This window comes from Microtus ochrogaster, chromosome 5, assembly GCF_000317375.1.
Source record: "Microtus ochrogaster isolate Prairie Vole_2 chromosome 5, MicOch1.0, whole genome shotgun sequence".
Taxonomy (NCBI): domain Eukaryota; kingdom Metazoa; phylum Chordata; class Mammalia; order Rodentia; family Cricetidae; genus Microtus; species Microtus ochrogaster.
Genome location: NC_022012.1, coordinates 14909815 through 14926755, shown reverse-complemented (window position 1 = coordinate 14926755; position 16941 = coordinate 14909815). Strand labels below are relative to the sequence as shown.

At 51.7% G+C, this 16941-nt stretch overlaps 1 protein-coding gene across 2 annotated transcripts in view; it reads left to right on the top strand.

Moving 5' to 3' along the window:
- Positions 1 to 16941, top strand: part of Col5a3 (collagen type V alpha 3 chain) — a 48160-nt gene that overhangs the window by 6858 nt on the left and 24361 nt on the right. The window contains exons 6-30 of one of the 2 annotated variants that reach the window (XM_013346312.2): positions 134 to 280; positions 2999 to 3112; positions 3190 to 3333; positions 5692 to 5739; positions 5808 to 5849; positions 6463 to 6525; positions 7438 to 7512; positions 7605 to 7688; positions 8196 to 8252; positions 8345 to 8398; positions 8957 to 9010; positions 9665 to 9718; positions 9795 to 9848; positions 9995 to 10048; positions 10648 to 10692; positions 10816 to 10869; positions 11516 to 11560; positions 11642 to 11695; positions 11815 to 11859; positions 13387 to 13440; positions 13530 to 13574; positions 13705 to 13758; positions 15605 to 15649; positions 15824 to 15877; positions 16020 to 16127. In XM_013346312.2, coding sequence (XP_013201766.1) covers positions 134 to 280; positions 2999 to 3112; positions 3190 to 3333; positions 5692 to 5739; positions 5808 to 5849; positions 6463 to 6525; positions 7438 to 7512; positions 7605 to 7688; positions 8196 to 8252; positions 8345 to 8398; positions 8957 to 9010; positions 9665 to 9718; positions 9795 to 9848; positions 9995 to 10048; positions 10648 to 10692; positions 10816 to 10869; positions 11516 to 11560; positions 11642 to 11695; positions 11815 to 11859; positions 13387 to 13440; positions 13530 to 13574; positions 13705 to 13758; positions 15605 to 15649; positions 15824 to 15877; positions 16020 to 16127 — 1647 coding nt within the window. Of the gene's footprint in view, positions 1 to 133; positions 281 to 2998; positions 3113 to 3186; positions 3334 to 5691; positions 5740 to 5807; positions 5850 to 6462; positions 6526 to 7437; positions 7513 to 7604; positions 7689 to 8195; positions 8253 to 8344; positions 8399 to 8956; positions 9011 to 9664; positions 9719 to 9794; positions 9849 to 9994; positions 10049 to 10647; positions 10693 to 10815; positions 10870 to 11515; positions 11561 to 11641; positions 11696 to 11814; positions 11860 to 13386; positions 13441 to 13529; positions 13575 to 13704; positions 13759 to 15604; positions 15650 to 15823; positions 15878 to 16019; positions 16128 to 16941 lie in introns of both variants that reach the window. The other variant, XM_026779362.1, reaches the window with a different exon arrangement.

Genomic DNA, 16941 nt, shown 5'->3' with positions numbered 1-16941 from the left:
TGTAGACCAGGCTGGTCTCGAACTCACAGAGATCCACCTGCCTCTGCCTCCCGAGTGCTGGGATTAAAGGCGTGCGCCACCACCGCCCGGCTGGGGGGAGAGTCTTTAGTCCTGACTAGAACCCTTTCCTCAGGTCCCCAGGGATGAACCGGAAACAACCACCCCTCGTCGCAAGGGCAAAGGAAAGAAGAAGGGGCGGGGTCGGAAGGGGAAGGGAAGAAAGAAAAAGAACAAGGAGGCCTCAAGGCTGAGCCCAACCCCTGGTGCCCCCGAGAACCAGGTAAGAATCTGAGACCTCTCTCTCTCTTTGCTTCCTGATCACCCATCTCTGGTCCCTCATCTTTGTGTTGGTCCTCAGGGCCTGACACCTGAGGTTTGGTTCTCTCAGCCAAGGGTGATGCCAGGTCCTGCATCAGGGGCTCCCCCATGTCTATTCCAGTCGGGAGGAGCTGGAGGAGACACCCCTGAACACAAGAGGACCTAACGACGATGAGGTTCATGATGTGTTCTTAACAGTAGGGTGTTCATCAGGTGGGGTAACTGGTTACAGCTGCATGGTTATTGTGCCAGTGTGTGGGGTTCACTGCTGAGGGTCATTGGTGAGGGCTCCATCTGGGAACTCATCCTGAGACACTCCCATACCCCTTCAGGGAAGGTCATCCACTTTGAACTTTAATTTCAGGAGATACACACATGGAGCAGGGAGGGAGGAAGGGGACACCTGCCTCACCAACTAGAACAGCCCAGTCAGCCTGGAGGTCCATGGTGACAGATGTCACATCCTGATCACCCTCACTTCCTGAGGGTGCTGTTTAGTATTGCTGGTTGAGGAAGTGTTCACTGAGGTAACAGTAGGTAGCTCCTAGCGGGAGGTCTCACTAGGAGGCTGTTGGTATTTTGGTGGTCTTTGTTGGTGAACTTTCCTGGGAAGACATGGACAACAGATAGGGAACTAAGGACCAACTAAGGCACGATTCCACTCGGATCTAGTTTTGGTGGGGTGTACTTACAGAGCTAAGGTGAGGGTACACACAGGGGTGTGGCTGACCCTTGAGCGGTCACCCTAAGTGTGGATGCTTACTTTCCCCTTAGCTGCACAGCTGGAGTCCTCTTTCTTACACGTCAGTACTCTTTGCTTTCCAGAGATCAGGAGACCATGTGCAGCCTGGGCAGAGTTACAGACAGCGGGGAGAGGGGTATGGGAGAGAGTGGTTGGAATCTCTGATGAGGGGCCAGTGGCCTCCTCATCACCTCCCTCTGTAAGAGAGTGGCCACAGGCTGGGTCTTGAGGGTCTTTCATAGTCATAGTTGCTTTCCATGAAGATGGCAATAGCTATTAAGGATAGCCCTGGAGGACAGTATTCTATGCAGTCCCATTCCTATTGCTGCACTAAAATATCCTGAGCAAGGGGCTGGAGAGAGGGTGCAGCAGTTAGGAGCTCAAATATCCTGAGCAAGGGGCTGGAGAGATGGTGCAGCAGTTAGGAGCTCAAATATCCTGAGCAAGGGGCTGGAGAGAGGGTGCAGCAGTTAGGAGCTCAAATATCCTGAGCAAGGGGCTGGGGAGAGGGTGCAGCAGTCAGGAGCTCTTGCTGCTCTTGCATTGGAGACTTGGTTCAGTTCTAAGCACCCGTTTACCTGGATCCTGACAGCCTGTAGCTCCAGTTCCAAGGGATCTGATGCCCCTGTCAGTGATCTGCACTTGCGGTGCTCCAGTGAGTGCACACACACACACACACACACACACACACACACACACACACACACTTGAAAACAAAAGCAAAAGTCCCACACCTATCCTGGCCCAAAGCAACTTGGCGGAAAGAGGGGCTTATTTCATCTTACAGTCTCAGTCTGTAAGACTTTTTGGGAAGTAGGAGGAACAGCTTCAAGTGTTGCATCCAGAGTGACAGCAGAGAGAGAATAAACCCATGGATTCTTGCCTGCTTGCTTGCTCTCAGCTAGCTTTTGCTTTTCTTATACTGTTCAGAACCCTTGCCTAGGAGGTGCCAGCCACAGTGGGCTGGGTCTTTCCACATCAGTTAACAATCAAGGCAATTTCCCAGGGACACGCTACCAGCCTGCCTGATCTAGACAATCACTTACAGAAGCTCTTTGCCAGGGGATTTAGGTTGGCTCAAGTTGACTTAGAAGGAATCAACACACTAGTTAAAGATTAAAGGTGAAGGGTTATTTGTTAAGGAGATTACTAGAAGACATGATGGGGTCACTGTTAGTGGAATAATTGGTTGGGGACCCCAGAGAAGGCTCATTATTTCGGGGATCACTAAATAGTGATTTTTGTTAGATGATTTCACTGGTTTGGGTCACAGTCGGATCCCTGGATGGGAGGGTATCTGTTTGGAGCCTTTGGTGGGAATCATGAAGGTGGGGCTCACTTAGCAGTCACTGATCCTTGGAATAATTTGGGTTAATTTTGTAGGTTATTGACAGGTGGGTCCAAAGTCATTGGTTGGGTCACTGCTTGAAGTCCTTGGTTGGAGGGGTTGGTCACTGACTGTTAGCTACATGTTGGTTCCAGATCTTTCTATTCCACATGAATTCCAAGAGTAACATGCCCTCGTCAGCCCCTGATTCTGACCTACACCCCGTGGCTTTCCTTCTCTGCCTTGACCCAGTTCTTCTGCAGCTGTCCAGGCTGGAGGAGCTGCAGCCTGGCTGCTGACTGCTGAGCTGTCCTGAGAGAGGACATGTGAGGTTGGGCTTCCGGGAGTCTGGCCCTGAGTGCTGGCTCTTGACTTTAATCACTGGGCTCTGCTCCCAGCCCTGAGAGACTTGGGGCCCTGTTCTGTTCCTCTGTAGCTGGTTCCGCCTCTGGCTGCCTTGGACCAGTTGTGCAGGGCACTTGCCCTTCTCCCCTCCCCCTCCACCACTGGTGGGAAGCAACACTGAGGGAGAGACTTGGCTCTTCTTTTGTCTCCTCTTTGTCGTGATTGTCCTTGCTCCACATCTGACACTCCTTCCATGCCTACTGCAGACTCTCCTCCATACCCCTGAGACAGAGAAGCCAGTTCCCCATCGGCCTCCGACTCCCACTCCCTTGGCCATCACCACCACTGTGACTACTGGACAAAATGCCACTGTCTTGCAGGTTGGTGGGGGAGTTGATGGTGCTGGGCCAGGGCGCGGGGTGGTGAAGGTGATGACAGTTCTCAATATCCTTAGCAGGAGTTTGACTCTGATGCTGAAACTGAGCTGTGGACTCCAGAGATTGAGGCTACTGAGGAGGATGAAGAAGGAGGTGACCCCACCATGGGCCCCAAGTTCCGGGCAGCAGAGCAGTCTTTACAGACTGAGTTCCAGATCTTTCCTGTGAGTCTAGAGGGGTTGGATCAGGAGATGGATGTGAATACCCGCTTTCTCTTGACTGTGTCTGCCTTGTGTCAGCTGCTTTTGTGTGACCCTGGTGCAGTTGCAATTGAAAATGTTTACCAAGCACTCAACTGTGTGACAGAGACCAGTGATGCAACTGGCTCTTTTAGTCTAAACAGGATGAGAAGCCACTTGACTTCCAGTGGAACCCTGCTTCTAGCTCCCTGAGCGCCCTGACTGCTGAGTGGACAGTAGAGGGAGCCAGAGAGTCAGCGGGGAAACGTCGTGTTAGCAAGAATACTTGGCTCTTGTTGCTGGAGGGCTTGTGTTGGTTAACTTCGTCACCTCAACAGGCTCATGGAAGACACAAGCCTCTGGGAAGGTCTGTGAGGTATTATCTAGACTAGATTAAATGAGGGATGACCCACCCTAAATGTGGGTGGCGCCAGCTCTGGGTCTCCTACTGAATTGAAAGGAGGAAGGGAGCGAGTACCAGTACTTAGGCTCTTGCCTTCATGGCTGTGGCTACAACATGACCAGCTGCCTCATGGCGCCTTCCATGCTGTGATGATGTTTCCCCTCAAAGGGTAAGCTGAAGCAAGCTCTTCCACAATTAGATTGCTTCTTGTCTAGTTATTTTGTTTTTTGGTTTTTGACTCAGCAAGGAAAGTAGTGCAGGAAGCAGAGAAAGGCAGCTGTGTGGCAGGACATCAAGTGAGCTTCAGGACAAAGTAGAGAGCCAAGTACCTCTGGGGGTCTTGAATTTGTAATGTTTGACATTCAAGTAAGATTTCAAACCAGGGATGACTAGAAGATTCTAGAGCTCAGGGGAGCCCATCTAGGTTGGGGAGAAAGGCTTGGGATGTCTCCTGAGCACAGAGATAGTGTCTAAGTCAAAGCTTTGGGTGGAAGTGTCTAGAGGGGCAGTCTGGTTCTCCTTGGTGCTGGCGGAGTAGGAGTTGGAGCTGAGACCAATGCTGACTTCTTGACTTCTTGTCCTGTTTGTTACTTTGCTTGATGTAGTGACAAAATACTTGATAGAAACAACTGGTGGGAGGAGAGGACTGTTTGGCTCACATTTCAGAGGGATCAGTCCACAGTTGCCAGGTCTCATGCATTTGAGGAGAGCATCATAGAGATGGGAGGATGTGGTGGAGGGGGCATCACAGAGATGGGAGGATGTGGTGGAGGGGGCATCATAGAGATGGAGGATGTGGTGGAGGGGGCATCATAGAGATGGAGGATGTAGTGGATGGGGACATCATAGAGATGGAGGATGTGGTGGAGGGGGCATCATAGAGATGGAGGATGTGGTGGAGGGGGCATCATAGAGATGGGAGGATGTGGTGGAGGGGTTCAGTTCCGGGAGAAGGGGATGCAGTAACTGGGGAGTGCTGATTCTCTGCTGGCTTTCTTCTTCCCCCTGGATGCCTCCCTCAGTGTATTCTCTCTGGAAACACCTGAGCACACCCACAGTGGTATCTCACCAATCTCCTAGGTGGTTTCAGTTTGTTGTTGTTTTTAATTATTTTATTATTTTATTTTTATTATTTTTGAGACAGGGTTTCTCTGTAGCTTTGGACCTTGTCCTAGAATTCATTCTGTAGACCAGACTGGCCTTAAACTCACAGAGATCCACCTGTCTCTGCCTCCTGAGTGCTGCAACTAAAGGTGTGCACCACCACCGCCTGGCTTTTTTTTAAATTTAATTTTAGTTTTGAGAAGGCTCTTATTATATAGCCCTGGTTATCCTGCAATGTGCTATGTAGACCCAGATGCCTTCAAACGTCCAGAGAGCCACCTGCCTCAGCCACAGGCGTGCCAAGCGACTTGTTTTAGATGGGTCTAGAGCCTGTTGAGGTGACAATGTTCCCCATCACATCCACCTCCAGCAGCAAGTGCTGGGATTAAAGCGTTTGCCACCACACCTGGCCTCTCTGAGGCAATTTCAAATCCTGTTGCCTTTGGCGGTGCACACCTTTAATCCCAGCACTTGGGAGGCAGAGGCAGGCAGATCTCTGAGTTTGAGGCCAGCCTGGTCTACAGAGTGAGATCCATGATAGCCAGGGCTATACAGAGAAGCCCTGTCAAACGCAATGAAGATAAGTCATCATGTGTGTCAAGTGTTGTAACTCACTTGCCATACGGGTGTCACACACTCACTGACTCCATGCGTTACCTGTGGGTGGCCACAGGGTTGAGCAAGGTGCCAGCCTCACTGGGGAAGAGGCCGAGCTATGTGATAAGGATCTTTGGAGTTGACGCCCTTCACCTGGGCGACTTTCAGAAGACAGTTGTCTCCTTCCACATTGGAGTCAGGGGTTGGATTCACATCTCCTCTCTGCCCACTGTCCCCAGGGTGCTGGAGAAAAGGGAGAAAAAGGAGAGCCTGCGAGAATAGAGCGGGTAAGAGGATGGGGGGAGGAGGTTGGGGGCCTCGTGAGAACAGGGTTCACACTAATTTTTCCCTCCAGGGACAGCACTTCGAGGGACCTGCAGGAGCCCCAGGACCCCGGGTGAGTACTGTCCTAGTCCCACCCCCTTCTAGAGTCCGTGTACAAATCAGCTATGTGGCTAGATGCTATGTAGCTGCCCTCACTCTCCTCTGTCCTCTTTATAAAGCCCAGGCTGAGCTCAATCTCACTGTGTAGCCCAGACTGCATTCCCGCCCCCACCTTTTGGGTTTTCAAGACAGGGTTTCTTTGTAGCTTTGGAGCCTGTCCTGGAATTCACTCTGTAGACCAGGCTGGCCTCGAACTCACAGAGATCCTCCTGCCTCTGCCTCCTGAGTGCTGGGATTAAAGTTGTGTGCCACCACTGCCTGACTGTAATCCGTCTCTTGATCTTCCTGCCTCAGCCTCCTGTGCTGGGGTCATAGGTGTGCACAGAGAGCACTTAGATTATAGTGTTGCCTGGAGGTCATTGGATAGTCAGCACCAAAAGATATGTGAAAAAAGAGGTCTATGGTGTGAAGTTCAGGGTGGTCCAGGTCACAGGCCATGGAGGAGCTGGCTAAAAGGCAGAGAGTGCAGGGAAGTCTGCCTGAGGTCAAAGTTACAAGGTGGGTAAGAAGCCAGCCAAGCTCAAATTTTATATCTCCTGAGACTTCTTTTTTCTCTGTCTTCACAGGGAATATCTGGTCCTTCAGGTCCTCCTGGCCCTCCAGGATTCCCTGGGGACCGAGGTCTACCGGTAAGAGACTCCCCACTGAGTGCACCCCTTTGCAGGGGTGGGGCTTCAGGTTGGGAGTGTGAAGACTTGAGTGTGTGGGTGTGGGGACTGGAGTCAGGAGCACTGTCCCTGAAGTGACTCTGACCCCATCTGTGAACCTTCTCTCTCACCTTCCACTGGTTACTGGGAACTATCCCACGTTTCTCCTCAGGCCTGCTTTGTGTGTCTTTAAATATTTTATGATGTTTTAATTTATCTTTTTCTCTGTGTGTGTGTGTGCATGTGTGTACGCATAAGTCGGGTGGTGGCAGTTACCCCGGCACTTGAGTGGAGGGCACAGGACGCCTTGCGGAAGTCAGTTCTCTCCTTCCACCATGTGGATCCGAGGGATCAAATCAGGCCACCAGGCGGCACGGCATGTGCCCTTATTTATGTCTGTATGTGTGCGTGCATGTGTGTGCACGTGCAAGTGAGTGAGTGTCTATGAATATGCGTGTGCCCATACCTGTGCACGTCCAGAGACCGGAGGGGGCTTTGGATCTCTGAAAACTGTGTTGCATTCCTTTGTGGGATGCTTGGCTTGTCACTTGGGCACTAGGATCCGAACTCCAGTCCTCACGATCATACATCAAGGGCTCCTAACTGCTGAGTCATCCCTCCAGCCTCCATGAGTGCACACCTGTCTCCTACATCCGTGTCTGTCTCCCTTGTTCATCCATTTCTGCCGTTCTCCCCCCATCTCTCTCACGTCACCTTTGTCGCTGTCTCCCTCTCTCTGCCCCCTTCTCTCTTCCTCCTCAGATTCTTTCTCTCTCTCTCTCTGTTCCCGTCTCCCTGTCTTCTTTGGGTCTCTCCCTCTCTCTTCCCTCTCCTTTTCTGTCTCCCACCCCCACCTCAGTTCTGTTCATCCCTCTGTCTCCCTCCCTCTCTCAGGGTCCTGCTGGCCTCCCAGGAATTCCAGGTGTTGATGGAATCCGGGGTCTACCTGGCACCGTAATTATGATGCCGGTAAGGAGGGGGGTGCCCCGTGCTTGGGGAGTGGAGTTCTGGCCGGGTGCCTTTCTCTGGACCTCTACTCACTATCGCTGGTTGCTCCTCAGTTCCCTCTGGCGAGCAGCTCATCGAAAGGCCCCCCAGTGTCTTTCCAGCAGGCCCAGGCGCAGGCAATACTGCAGCAGGCTCAGGTGAGTGTGCCATGTGAGGGATGGCAGAAATAAAGGTTCATGTACGCCTGCTCGGGATACAGAGGACCTCCCTCCCGAAGATGCTTGCTGTGAGTTTCTGTTGTTATGGTGAAATCCTGAGCCTGGGTGGTTTATGAAGAACAGCTGATTAAGGCTTATGGTTCCCAGAGCAGAACTCTGCCTCTTGGTTGAGTGCATTGTAAATGTTCTAGGACGAGACCTTACTCTCATAAAGGTACTGATTGCCATTATGGCTACCCCACCCCTCTGATTTCATCCAATTTCAATCTTCCTCGAAGTGTTATCAACATATGAAACGGGGGACAAATTTACAACCTGCGAATGGGGGAGGCTCGCTCTAACCATAGCAATGATTCTGTGGTCTCATGCAGGAGGCTCGCTCTAACTATAGCAATGATTCTGTGGTCTCATGCAGGAGGCTCGCTCTAACTATAGCAATGATTCTGTGGTCTCATGGGGGACCCTCGCTTCTGTCTGTCTTTCCAGCTCTCCATGAAAGGACCCCCTGGTCCAGTGGGACTCACTGGGCGCCCGGGCCCTGTGGTGAGTAAGGGGTCTGCATTGGGGAGAGGGATGCACCCATGCCAGACAGCCACCTTGCTCAAGCCGTGTTCCTCCATCTTTTGTCCCCCAAGGGCCTTCCTGGATATCCAGGTCTGAAAGGTGAATCAGGAGAAGTAGGGCCACAGGTGAGATTGGAGGGATGTGAGGGGTGGGGGATGGATTAGACAGGAAAACTTCCTCCTAAGGATATAGGATAAAATGCTGGTTGAAGAAAATAACAAAAGGAATAAAAATATACCTTTGAAATTATTGCCCCTCCTAGCGAATGATTTAAAATAGGTCCTGAGCTAGAGGTTGGGGCTCAGCTGGGAAAGCACTTGTCTAGCATACATGAAACCCTGGGTTACAGCCTCAATACCACGTAAACCAGGAATGGCTGTGCAGCTGTCATCCCAGCCCCAGGGTGGGGGTGAAGATTCAGAGGATCAGGTGGTCAAGGCCAGACTGGGTTTTCTGAGACCCTGTCTCAAGAATAAATAAAACAAACTGGGTGTGGTCGTATATACCTTTAATCCCAGCATTCAGTAGGCAGAAGCAGGCAAATCTCTGTGAATTCAAGGCCAGCCTGGTCTACATAGTGAGTTCTAGGTCCACCAGAGTCACATGGTGTGAAACACTGTCTCCAAAAAAAAAAAAATCATAAGCCTTCCTTTTTAATCCTTTCTTCTTATTTCCCATCATAGGGTCCCCGAGGATTACAGGGCCCTCCTGGGCCTCCTGGCCGGGAAGGCAAGACAGTGAGTAACTTCTAAGTTCTTAAATTATGCTTTCTCACCCTCTGAGTCTTCCCCTGTTATCAGAGGGACCCGAGCGTTGAAGGCAGGCAGTGCGTGGAGAAGGATTTGGCACGTCATAGCTTCTAGCGGACCTGAGAACAGGCGGAATGCTTGGTCTGGGGTCTGAGGTGTATGCGGGATCAGCTTGAGGTGCACAGCATATAAAAAGACACCTGCAACCCCAGGACTGGGGATGCGAGGCAGGAGAGTCAGAAGTTCAAGGTCATCCTTTAACTTCTACAGAAGGTGAGGTGCTTACTGCCGGGTCTAGTGACCAGAGCTCAATCCCGAGACTCACCTGGTGGGAGGAGAGAACCGACTTCTGAAAGTTGTCCTCTGACCTCCACGTGTGAGCCACTTGTGAGTGTGTGCTCGCTCACACACAGATAGTAACAAACACAAACAAATAAGAAGTGCTTTTAAATGAAAATACTAGCCCGGTGTGGTGGCACATGACTACAGTGAGTACCAGGCCAACCGGGGCGACACAGCGAGAGCCTACCTCAACAAAAACAAAACAAAACCAGAAAGGGAAAGTCCCCCTGGGAAAGGGGTCAGTGAAAGGCAGTACACACCTGTCATTTGTCCTTGACTTTGGCCTCACTTTCTTCATAGGGCCGAGCTGGAGCAGATGGGGCTCGGGGTCTCCCAGGAGACACAGGACCTAAGGTGGGTGATGGGGCCAGGTTGGGGGTGGAGGGTGTCAGGATCAAGGGTTCAATGCAGCCGTTGTCTCTTCCCACAGGGTGACCGGGGCTTCGATGGCCTTCCAGGGCTGCCTGGTGAGAAGGGCCAGAGGGTGAGTATGTGAGGGGCCCCTCCCATATCCATGCCCTTGTCCCACACCGGAGCTTCATACCCTGTCCCCACACTGGAGTGAGTGTCCAGTGTGTGGGTCCTGCACGTGCTAATCCATTCCAATGTCCTCCCCCTCCTCTGCTCTAGGGTGACTTTGGACATGTAGGGCAACCTGGTCCCCCAGGAGAGGACGGTGAGAAGGTAAAGTTGGAGGAAGGTTTAGGAATAAGGCTGGTTTGGAGGTTCAGAAACCTGAGGAACAAGGGCTTGGGTGATGGCTCAGCAGGAGAGCTCTTGCCTAGAATCCCTCAGCATGCTGGGAAAATGGCTCATTGGTAGAACCCTAGGATAGAATTCTTTGGTGAGATGCTGTGGAACACTTGCCTAGAATTCCCCAGTGAGGGGCTGGGGCTATGGCTCAGTGGTGGAGCCCCTGCCTAGTGTCCCCCAGTGAGGGGTTGGGGTGTGGCTCAGTGGTGGAGCATTTGCCTGCCTACCATATATGAAGCCCTGACTTCTATTCTTATTATTAAAAAAAAAAAAAAAAACCAAAAACCAATTAAACAGAAACAGACTAAATGGTTTCTGGGGACTGACTGGGACCTGTTGGAGGAGCAGGGAGCCCCAGCGACCTCTGCAGGTCAGCTTTGGCGCTGAGAGCTAGCTTTAGGGTTAGGATGTGAGGTGGTAAGTTGAGGCCTTGCATCTGTGAGTTCAGTCTGCAGAAATATGGAGACATCAGACTGACTCTGAAAGGGGCTGTACTTCCCCACTCCGAATAATGATGACACTTTCCACAGGGCCTGCAAGGACCTCCAGGACCCACCGGCCAGGCTGGAGAGCCGGTGAGTATTGGGAGACCCCAGACTCCTTTGCTTGTGGAGGGGATGGGAGGAATTCCTTTGGGCCATGAAAGTTTTAAGAGTATATACCCCTGATGCTGGGATTATGTGACCCCTTCCTTGCAGGGTCCCCGAGGTCTGATTGGCCCCAGAGGCCTCCCTGGACCCCTGGGACGCCCGGTGAGAATCTTGCTGGCTCTCTGCTCCCTGTGTGTTTATACTTACCCATCTTCCCTTTGCACCACCACCCGTATTTGTGGTGTGTGTGAGTGTGTGCGCGCGCGTGTGTTTGCATGGCCCACATGTGGAGGTCAGGTCCTCTCCCTTCACCGTGTGGGTCCCTAGAATCAAACCCAGGTCATCAGACTTGGCAGCAGTGCCTCTACCTGGACCTCTGATGATCTCTTTCCCTCTCTCCCTCTGTTTCTTTCTGTGCACGATGTGAACAGTCCTGTGTGTGAGTGTGATTGCCTGCACCACAACGCAAACCAAACAGTGTGAAAGTGTGAGGATGGTTAGGAGCTGGTGTTTTTCACCTTCTGAGGGCTTTTCTGTGGTTTTTCTACTGTGTCCTTGGGGCTAGCTGGCCTGCAAGTTTCTCATCTCCCTGCAGGGGATTACAAAAGCTAATGCTACCTGTCAGGCTTTTACATGGGTCTGGGAATTTGAACTCAGACCCTCTTGCTTGTACAGCAAGTGCCTTTACCCACTGAGCCATCTCCCTAGCCGGAATAGTCTTTCTGTTGCCTGCTGTTTCCTTTCCGACATGTTTCTTAGTTGCTTGTACCCAGACCCTGATCCGTCCTCGTATTCTCCAACCTCACAGGGTGTGACCGGAAGTGACGGTGCACCAGGTGCCAAAGGCAATGTGGTAAGCGTCCCTCGCTCTTTTGTGTGATCCTCCACACCCTGACCCCTCCTGGCTTCACTGAACCCACCCCTCTCCCCACAGGGTCCTCCTGGAGAACCAGGTCCCCCAGGACAGCAAGGAAACCATGGCTCCCAGGTTCAAGACCTCTGTCCTGACAATGGGGGTGTGGTGGTCGGTTAAGCCACAGTCCTCCTCTGCCCAGTTTTGCTACCCATCTCTCTTCTCATGATTTCTTCACCCTCTTTTTATCCCAGGGGATTCCAGGCCCTCAGGGGCCCATTGGCATTCCCGGGGAAAAGGTAAGTGGCTTTTCTCATGTCGTCAGGAGAAGCTTCTCTCAAGGGCCCCTTTGAGGCACTTCCTGCTGGTGAATAGTCACATTCCAGAAGCCAGCCCAGAGTGACAGAGTGGCATTGTTGGGGGAGGGTTTCCAGGAAAATCCCACCAAGGCTGGCAGACAGAGGAGCCACTGTTAGCACAGAAGCCCCCACAGAAGGGACTCCCAAGATGCCAAGGCAGGACAGCCCTTCCTAGGGACCAGAGTGTTCTGTCTTTGTCTCTCTGCACATCTGTGGCTTGCTTCCCTGGCAGATACACTTGTGTGTATAAGTGTGTGTCTGTGTTAGTGTGTGCACGCTCACACATGTGCGTGAGTGTACCTTTGTGTGTGTATGTATGTGTGGTGTATGTGTGTATATGTGTGTATGTATGTATGTGTGTATATGTGTGTATGCATGTATGTGTGATGTATGTGTGTGTGTATCTCTGTGTATCTGTGTGTGTGTGTCCGTCCTACTTTGCTTCTCTGTTGCTGCACTGAAGCAATGACTTGAGGAGCAGCGGGCTCATTTGACTTACTCTCCCATGGGATTGCGGGAAGTCAAGGCAGGAATCTGGAGTCAGGAACTGAAGCAGAGGCCACAGAGGGGAGAACTGCTTATTAGCTCTGCTCAGCCTCCTTTCTTATGCAACCCAGGACGCCTGCTCAGGGTGATAGCACCCGTGATGGGCTGGACTCTTCCACATCAATCATTAATCAGGAAAATGACCCACTTCCTGCAAACATCTGCTAGGGCCCAAGGTGGACACAACGAGGCATGGAACCCAGAAGCCTCTTGTTTCTTTTTTTCTTTCTCTTCCTTTTTTTTTTTTTTTTTTTTTGGCCTTTGAAGACAAATTTTTCTGTAGCCCCTGGCTTTCCTAGAACTCACTCTGTGGACTAGGCTGGTCTTGAACCTGGAGACCCTCCTGCCTCTGCTTCCAGAGTGCTGGGATTAAAGGCATTCCTGCCACACCCAGCAGGATGTACTTTCTTTCAAAGAAAGGCATCTTAAAGGTGTAGACCCCTGCAGTCCCAGCAATTTAGGGTGCAAACTAGCCTGGGCAAGGCTGCAGAACTTTGCCTCAGTAAATAAGTTTAAAAAAGTGAATAAAATAAAATAAAGCAAAGGAACAAACAAAAGGTTGTAGACGAGAAGCTCCTGGCTGACCCTAGCATATCTTACACTTTATCCCTTTATGGTTCTAGGCTCTGGACCCGGGCCTTGTGCATGAGAGGCAAGCTCTCTACAGTGGAGCTGTTCCCCAGCTCCTCAATGGGGGGCGGGGGGGATGACGGAGACCTGCCCCTGAGCCACACCCCCAGCCTTCTCATAGTTTTATATCAGCAGCTCAGGGAGGACGAGCTGATTTACTGGAGTCATGAGTAGCATGAGCAGAGCTGGGACTGATGCCTGTGTTGCAGACACACTCTGAGTTGTGGGGTAGAGCCCTCGGGTCCAGGCTTGGAGACGCTCAGGTTACACTTCCTGTTCCTTCTCTTTCAGGGTCCCCCTGGAAATCCCGGAATTCCAGGTGTCCCAGGAGCTGAGGGCCCCCCGGTAAGAACCAGGAGCTGGGACAAGGGGAAGGTTCGGAAATTTGTACGGCAAATTTTGGCCTTTGATGAGTTGGTGTGTTTTTCTACCAGGGTCACCCAGGCCCTGAGGGTCCCACAGGAGAAAAGGGGGCTCAGGTGAGTGACCAGGAGGGTGGCTGGGCTGGGGAAGAGGAGTAGTAAGTAGCCATGGGCCAGTGAGGAGACAGAGGATACTGGAGCAGGGATGATGTGGAACTGGATAGCATTGGCCTTATTTTCCTTTCAGGGTCCACCAGGGTCAGCAGGCCCTCTGGGCTATCCTGGACCTCGGGGTGTGAAGGTAGGTAACGCTGGAGGACTTGGAGGTAGGATAGATAGCTTGTTAGCATGGGTGTCAGAAAACCGATTTAGTGCCAGCTGAGGTAGCGCCTGTCAGTGGACCCACAAGAGGCAAGAAGATTGCTATAAGACTGAGGCTAGCCTGGGCTATATGGCGAGTTCTAGGCCAGCCAGGGCTGAATTGCATTGTTGTATTTTGAGACCTTATCTCACAAACCAAACACTAACAAAACATACACACACTCACGCACACACACTCTCTCACACACACACACTCACACACTCTCTCTCACACACGCACCTTGTAATTGCAGTACTTGAGGGAGGAGGATAAGGTTTTGTTTTTGGTTTTTTTTTTGAGACAGGGTTTCACTATTCTGCTCTGGTTGTCCTGGAACTCATTTTTGTAGACCAGGCTGGCCTTGAACTCACAGAGATCCACTTACCTCTGCCTCCCGAGTGCTGGGATAAAGGCGTGGGCCATCGCCTCCTGGTAAGGATCAGGATTTTAAAATCAGCCTCAGCTGTACAAGTTTGAAGCCACTCTGCCTCAAAATACAAATTACAGCTGGGGCTATAGCTCAGTTGGTGGTAGAATGCATGCCTAGCAGTGTGTGGAGCCCCAAGTTTCATCCCCAGCACCCTCGACTCTCAGTGTGGTGGTGCGTGCCTGTTGTCTTAGTGTTGAGGCAGTGGAGACAGAAGATTTGGGGGTTCAGTGTCACCCTCTTGGCTATTAGTGAGTTTGAAACCAGCCCTGTCTAAATGAGACTCTGAGTCGAAAACAATGAAAAAACAAACAAAACACCCCAGCACTTGGGAGACAGAAACAGGAAGATCTTTGTGCTTTCTAGGCTACCCTGGTCTACACAGCGAATTACAGTCCAGCCTGGGGGGGGGGCACACTACTGTTCCCAAAACAAAACAAGAGTTCCTCTCTCAAAACAAAACAAAACAAAAAACCTACAAAGAACCCACAAAGTAAATAAACAAATGAAAAAATAGCATACTGATGGTTCTGTTTTATTGCTAGTTTCTTTTGCTCATCTTTTTCTTTGCCTAGTTTATAAATTGGATTTTATCATAGGTTGACGCGTGCATAGAGGAGGCAACACTGATAAGAGCTGGGTCTTATGGCCTTGGAGCAATCCCTGGAGGTTTCCTAGTTTATTTTGCAGATAAGTGGAGGACTGTGGCTGCAGCCTGTGTTGTATCTGAATCTAGTTACTTTGTAACCAAGGGAGGGGCCAGTGGCAGCCAACAGCTTTCTTTGCTGTGGTCCAGTGAATTAGTGTGGGGCTGCAGAAAGCCCTGCGGTTTCCAAGCGCATAGTTGCATCAGCTCCAAGCGCTAGTTCATTCTTCAGCTGAGCCCAGTCCGGTCTGAGCCAAGAGCAGTTTGTCAGTGTGGTGCAGGCAGGAAGTCAGTCCAGGGCATGCACGGCATAGTGCTGTCACCAGGCACAGAGTCTCCTTGTGGCCAGCACAATGGGGAAACTCTCCCCTGCCTTCGGAACGAGGCTGGACTCTGGAATGTTCTTTCTGCTGCCAGAAGGAACTGTGTGGACACTGTGTCCTCAGGAAGTAGAAACGAATGGCATGGAGATTCAGCTTTCCTTGTTCCCCCTACGCACATGAACTTGGGGCGGGTGGTGGCTGTCAGGCATGCAGTGGGTAGGGGAGGCTGAGCAAGCACACTGGGGGGCTCTGGGGAGACAGGCCCATTTCCTCCATGGCTCCTCACACACTAGACGTCTTGCAACTGTTTTAGCAATTTTAGGTTACAGGAGGATGTCTAGAACCTTCCTTAAGCAGGGAAGGAGACAGAGCTCTTTTAAAATTTTTTAGGGTACCTCTGGCAACCGAGGTCTCCAAGGAGAGAAAGGAGAAAGGGTGAGAAGGAAGGGGTTCATGCGGGGGGAGAGAGGGAGCTCCCATAAAGAGGCCCTGGCTGTGGCCCTTCCCTAAAGCCCTGACTTCTCTTACCCCAAAGCCTCTTTCTCTTCTACTACCGGTTTCTTCCTTTTCCTCTCTTCTTCTCCATCTCAATTCCTATCTCTCCCCCAGGGAGAGGATGGCTTTCCTGGCTTCAAGGGTGATGGGGGACCAAAAGGTGACCGGGTAAGACCAGCTCCCAGTTGAGGGGTGGTGAGGGTCTAGGGGGGCTTGGGAAAGACACAGGGTGAATGAGCTGGGGTTAAGTAGAGGGTGGACAGGGTAGGAAGGACGAATGACTATCTCAATCTTTCCTTTTTAATTTCAGGGAAACCCAGGACTCCCAGGTCCCAGAGGAGAGGATGGTCCAGAAGGACAAAAGGGACCCGAGGGACTGCCTGGGGATGAGGGTCCCCCAGGAGCAGCAGGGGAGAAGGTGATTAGACAGGGCTTACTTAAATTGTTCCCTGCCCATCTCTGTACCCTGTTGCTGCCCCACCCCCCAATATGGAGGTGGAACCAGAGATTTTCAATGTTAGAAAGCAGTTGTGCTGTGTAGAGCTATGCCCCAACTCCTTGCTGGGGAGTCTAGGCTGGGCTCTACCCTGAGCCACACTCCAGCCCCTCACTGGGGGATTCTAGGCAGGGGCTCTACCACTGAGCCACACCCCAGCCTCTCACTGGGGGATTCTAGGCAGGGGCTCTACTACTGAGCCACACCCCAGCCCCTCACTGGGGGATTCTAGGCAGGGGCTCTACCACTGAGCCACACCCCAGCCTCTCACTGGGGGATTTTAGGCAGGGGCTCTACCACTGAGCCACACCCCAGCCCCTCACTGAGTATTCTAGGCAGGGGCTCTACCACTGAGCCACACCCCAGCCCCTCACCGGGGATTCTAGGCAGGCGCTCTACCACTGAGCCACATCCCAGCCCCTCACTGCGGGACTCTAGGCAAGGGTATAAGGCTGGTCTAAGCCCCTGCATACTTAATTTCTTTGCTGAGCATTATAGAACAGTTTCTTGCACTTAACTGTGTTCTTCTCTACAGCTTTGTGTAATAGGCATTTTAAAGATTTATTTTGTCTTTAGCTGGTCATGGTGTATCCCTTTAATCTCAGCTCTAGTGGGCTGGGGGTGGAGTGGGGACATAGGCAGGTAGATCTGTATGGAGTTGAGGCCAGCCACATCTACATAGCAAGTTCTAGGACAGCTAGAGCTACACAGTGAGACACTGTTTTTAAAAGGGAAT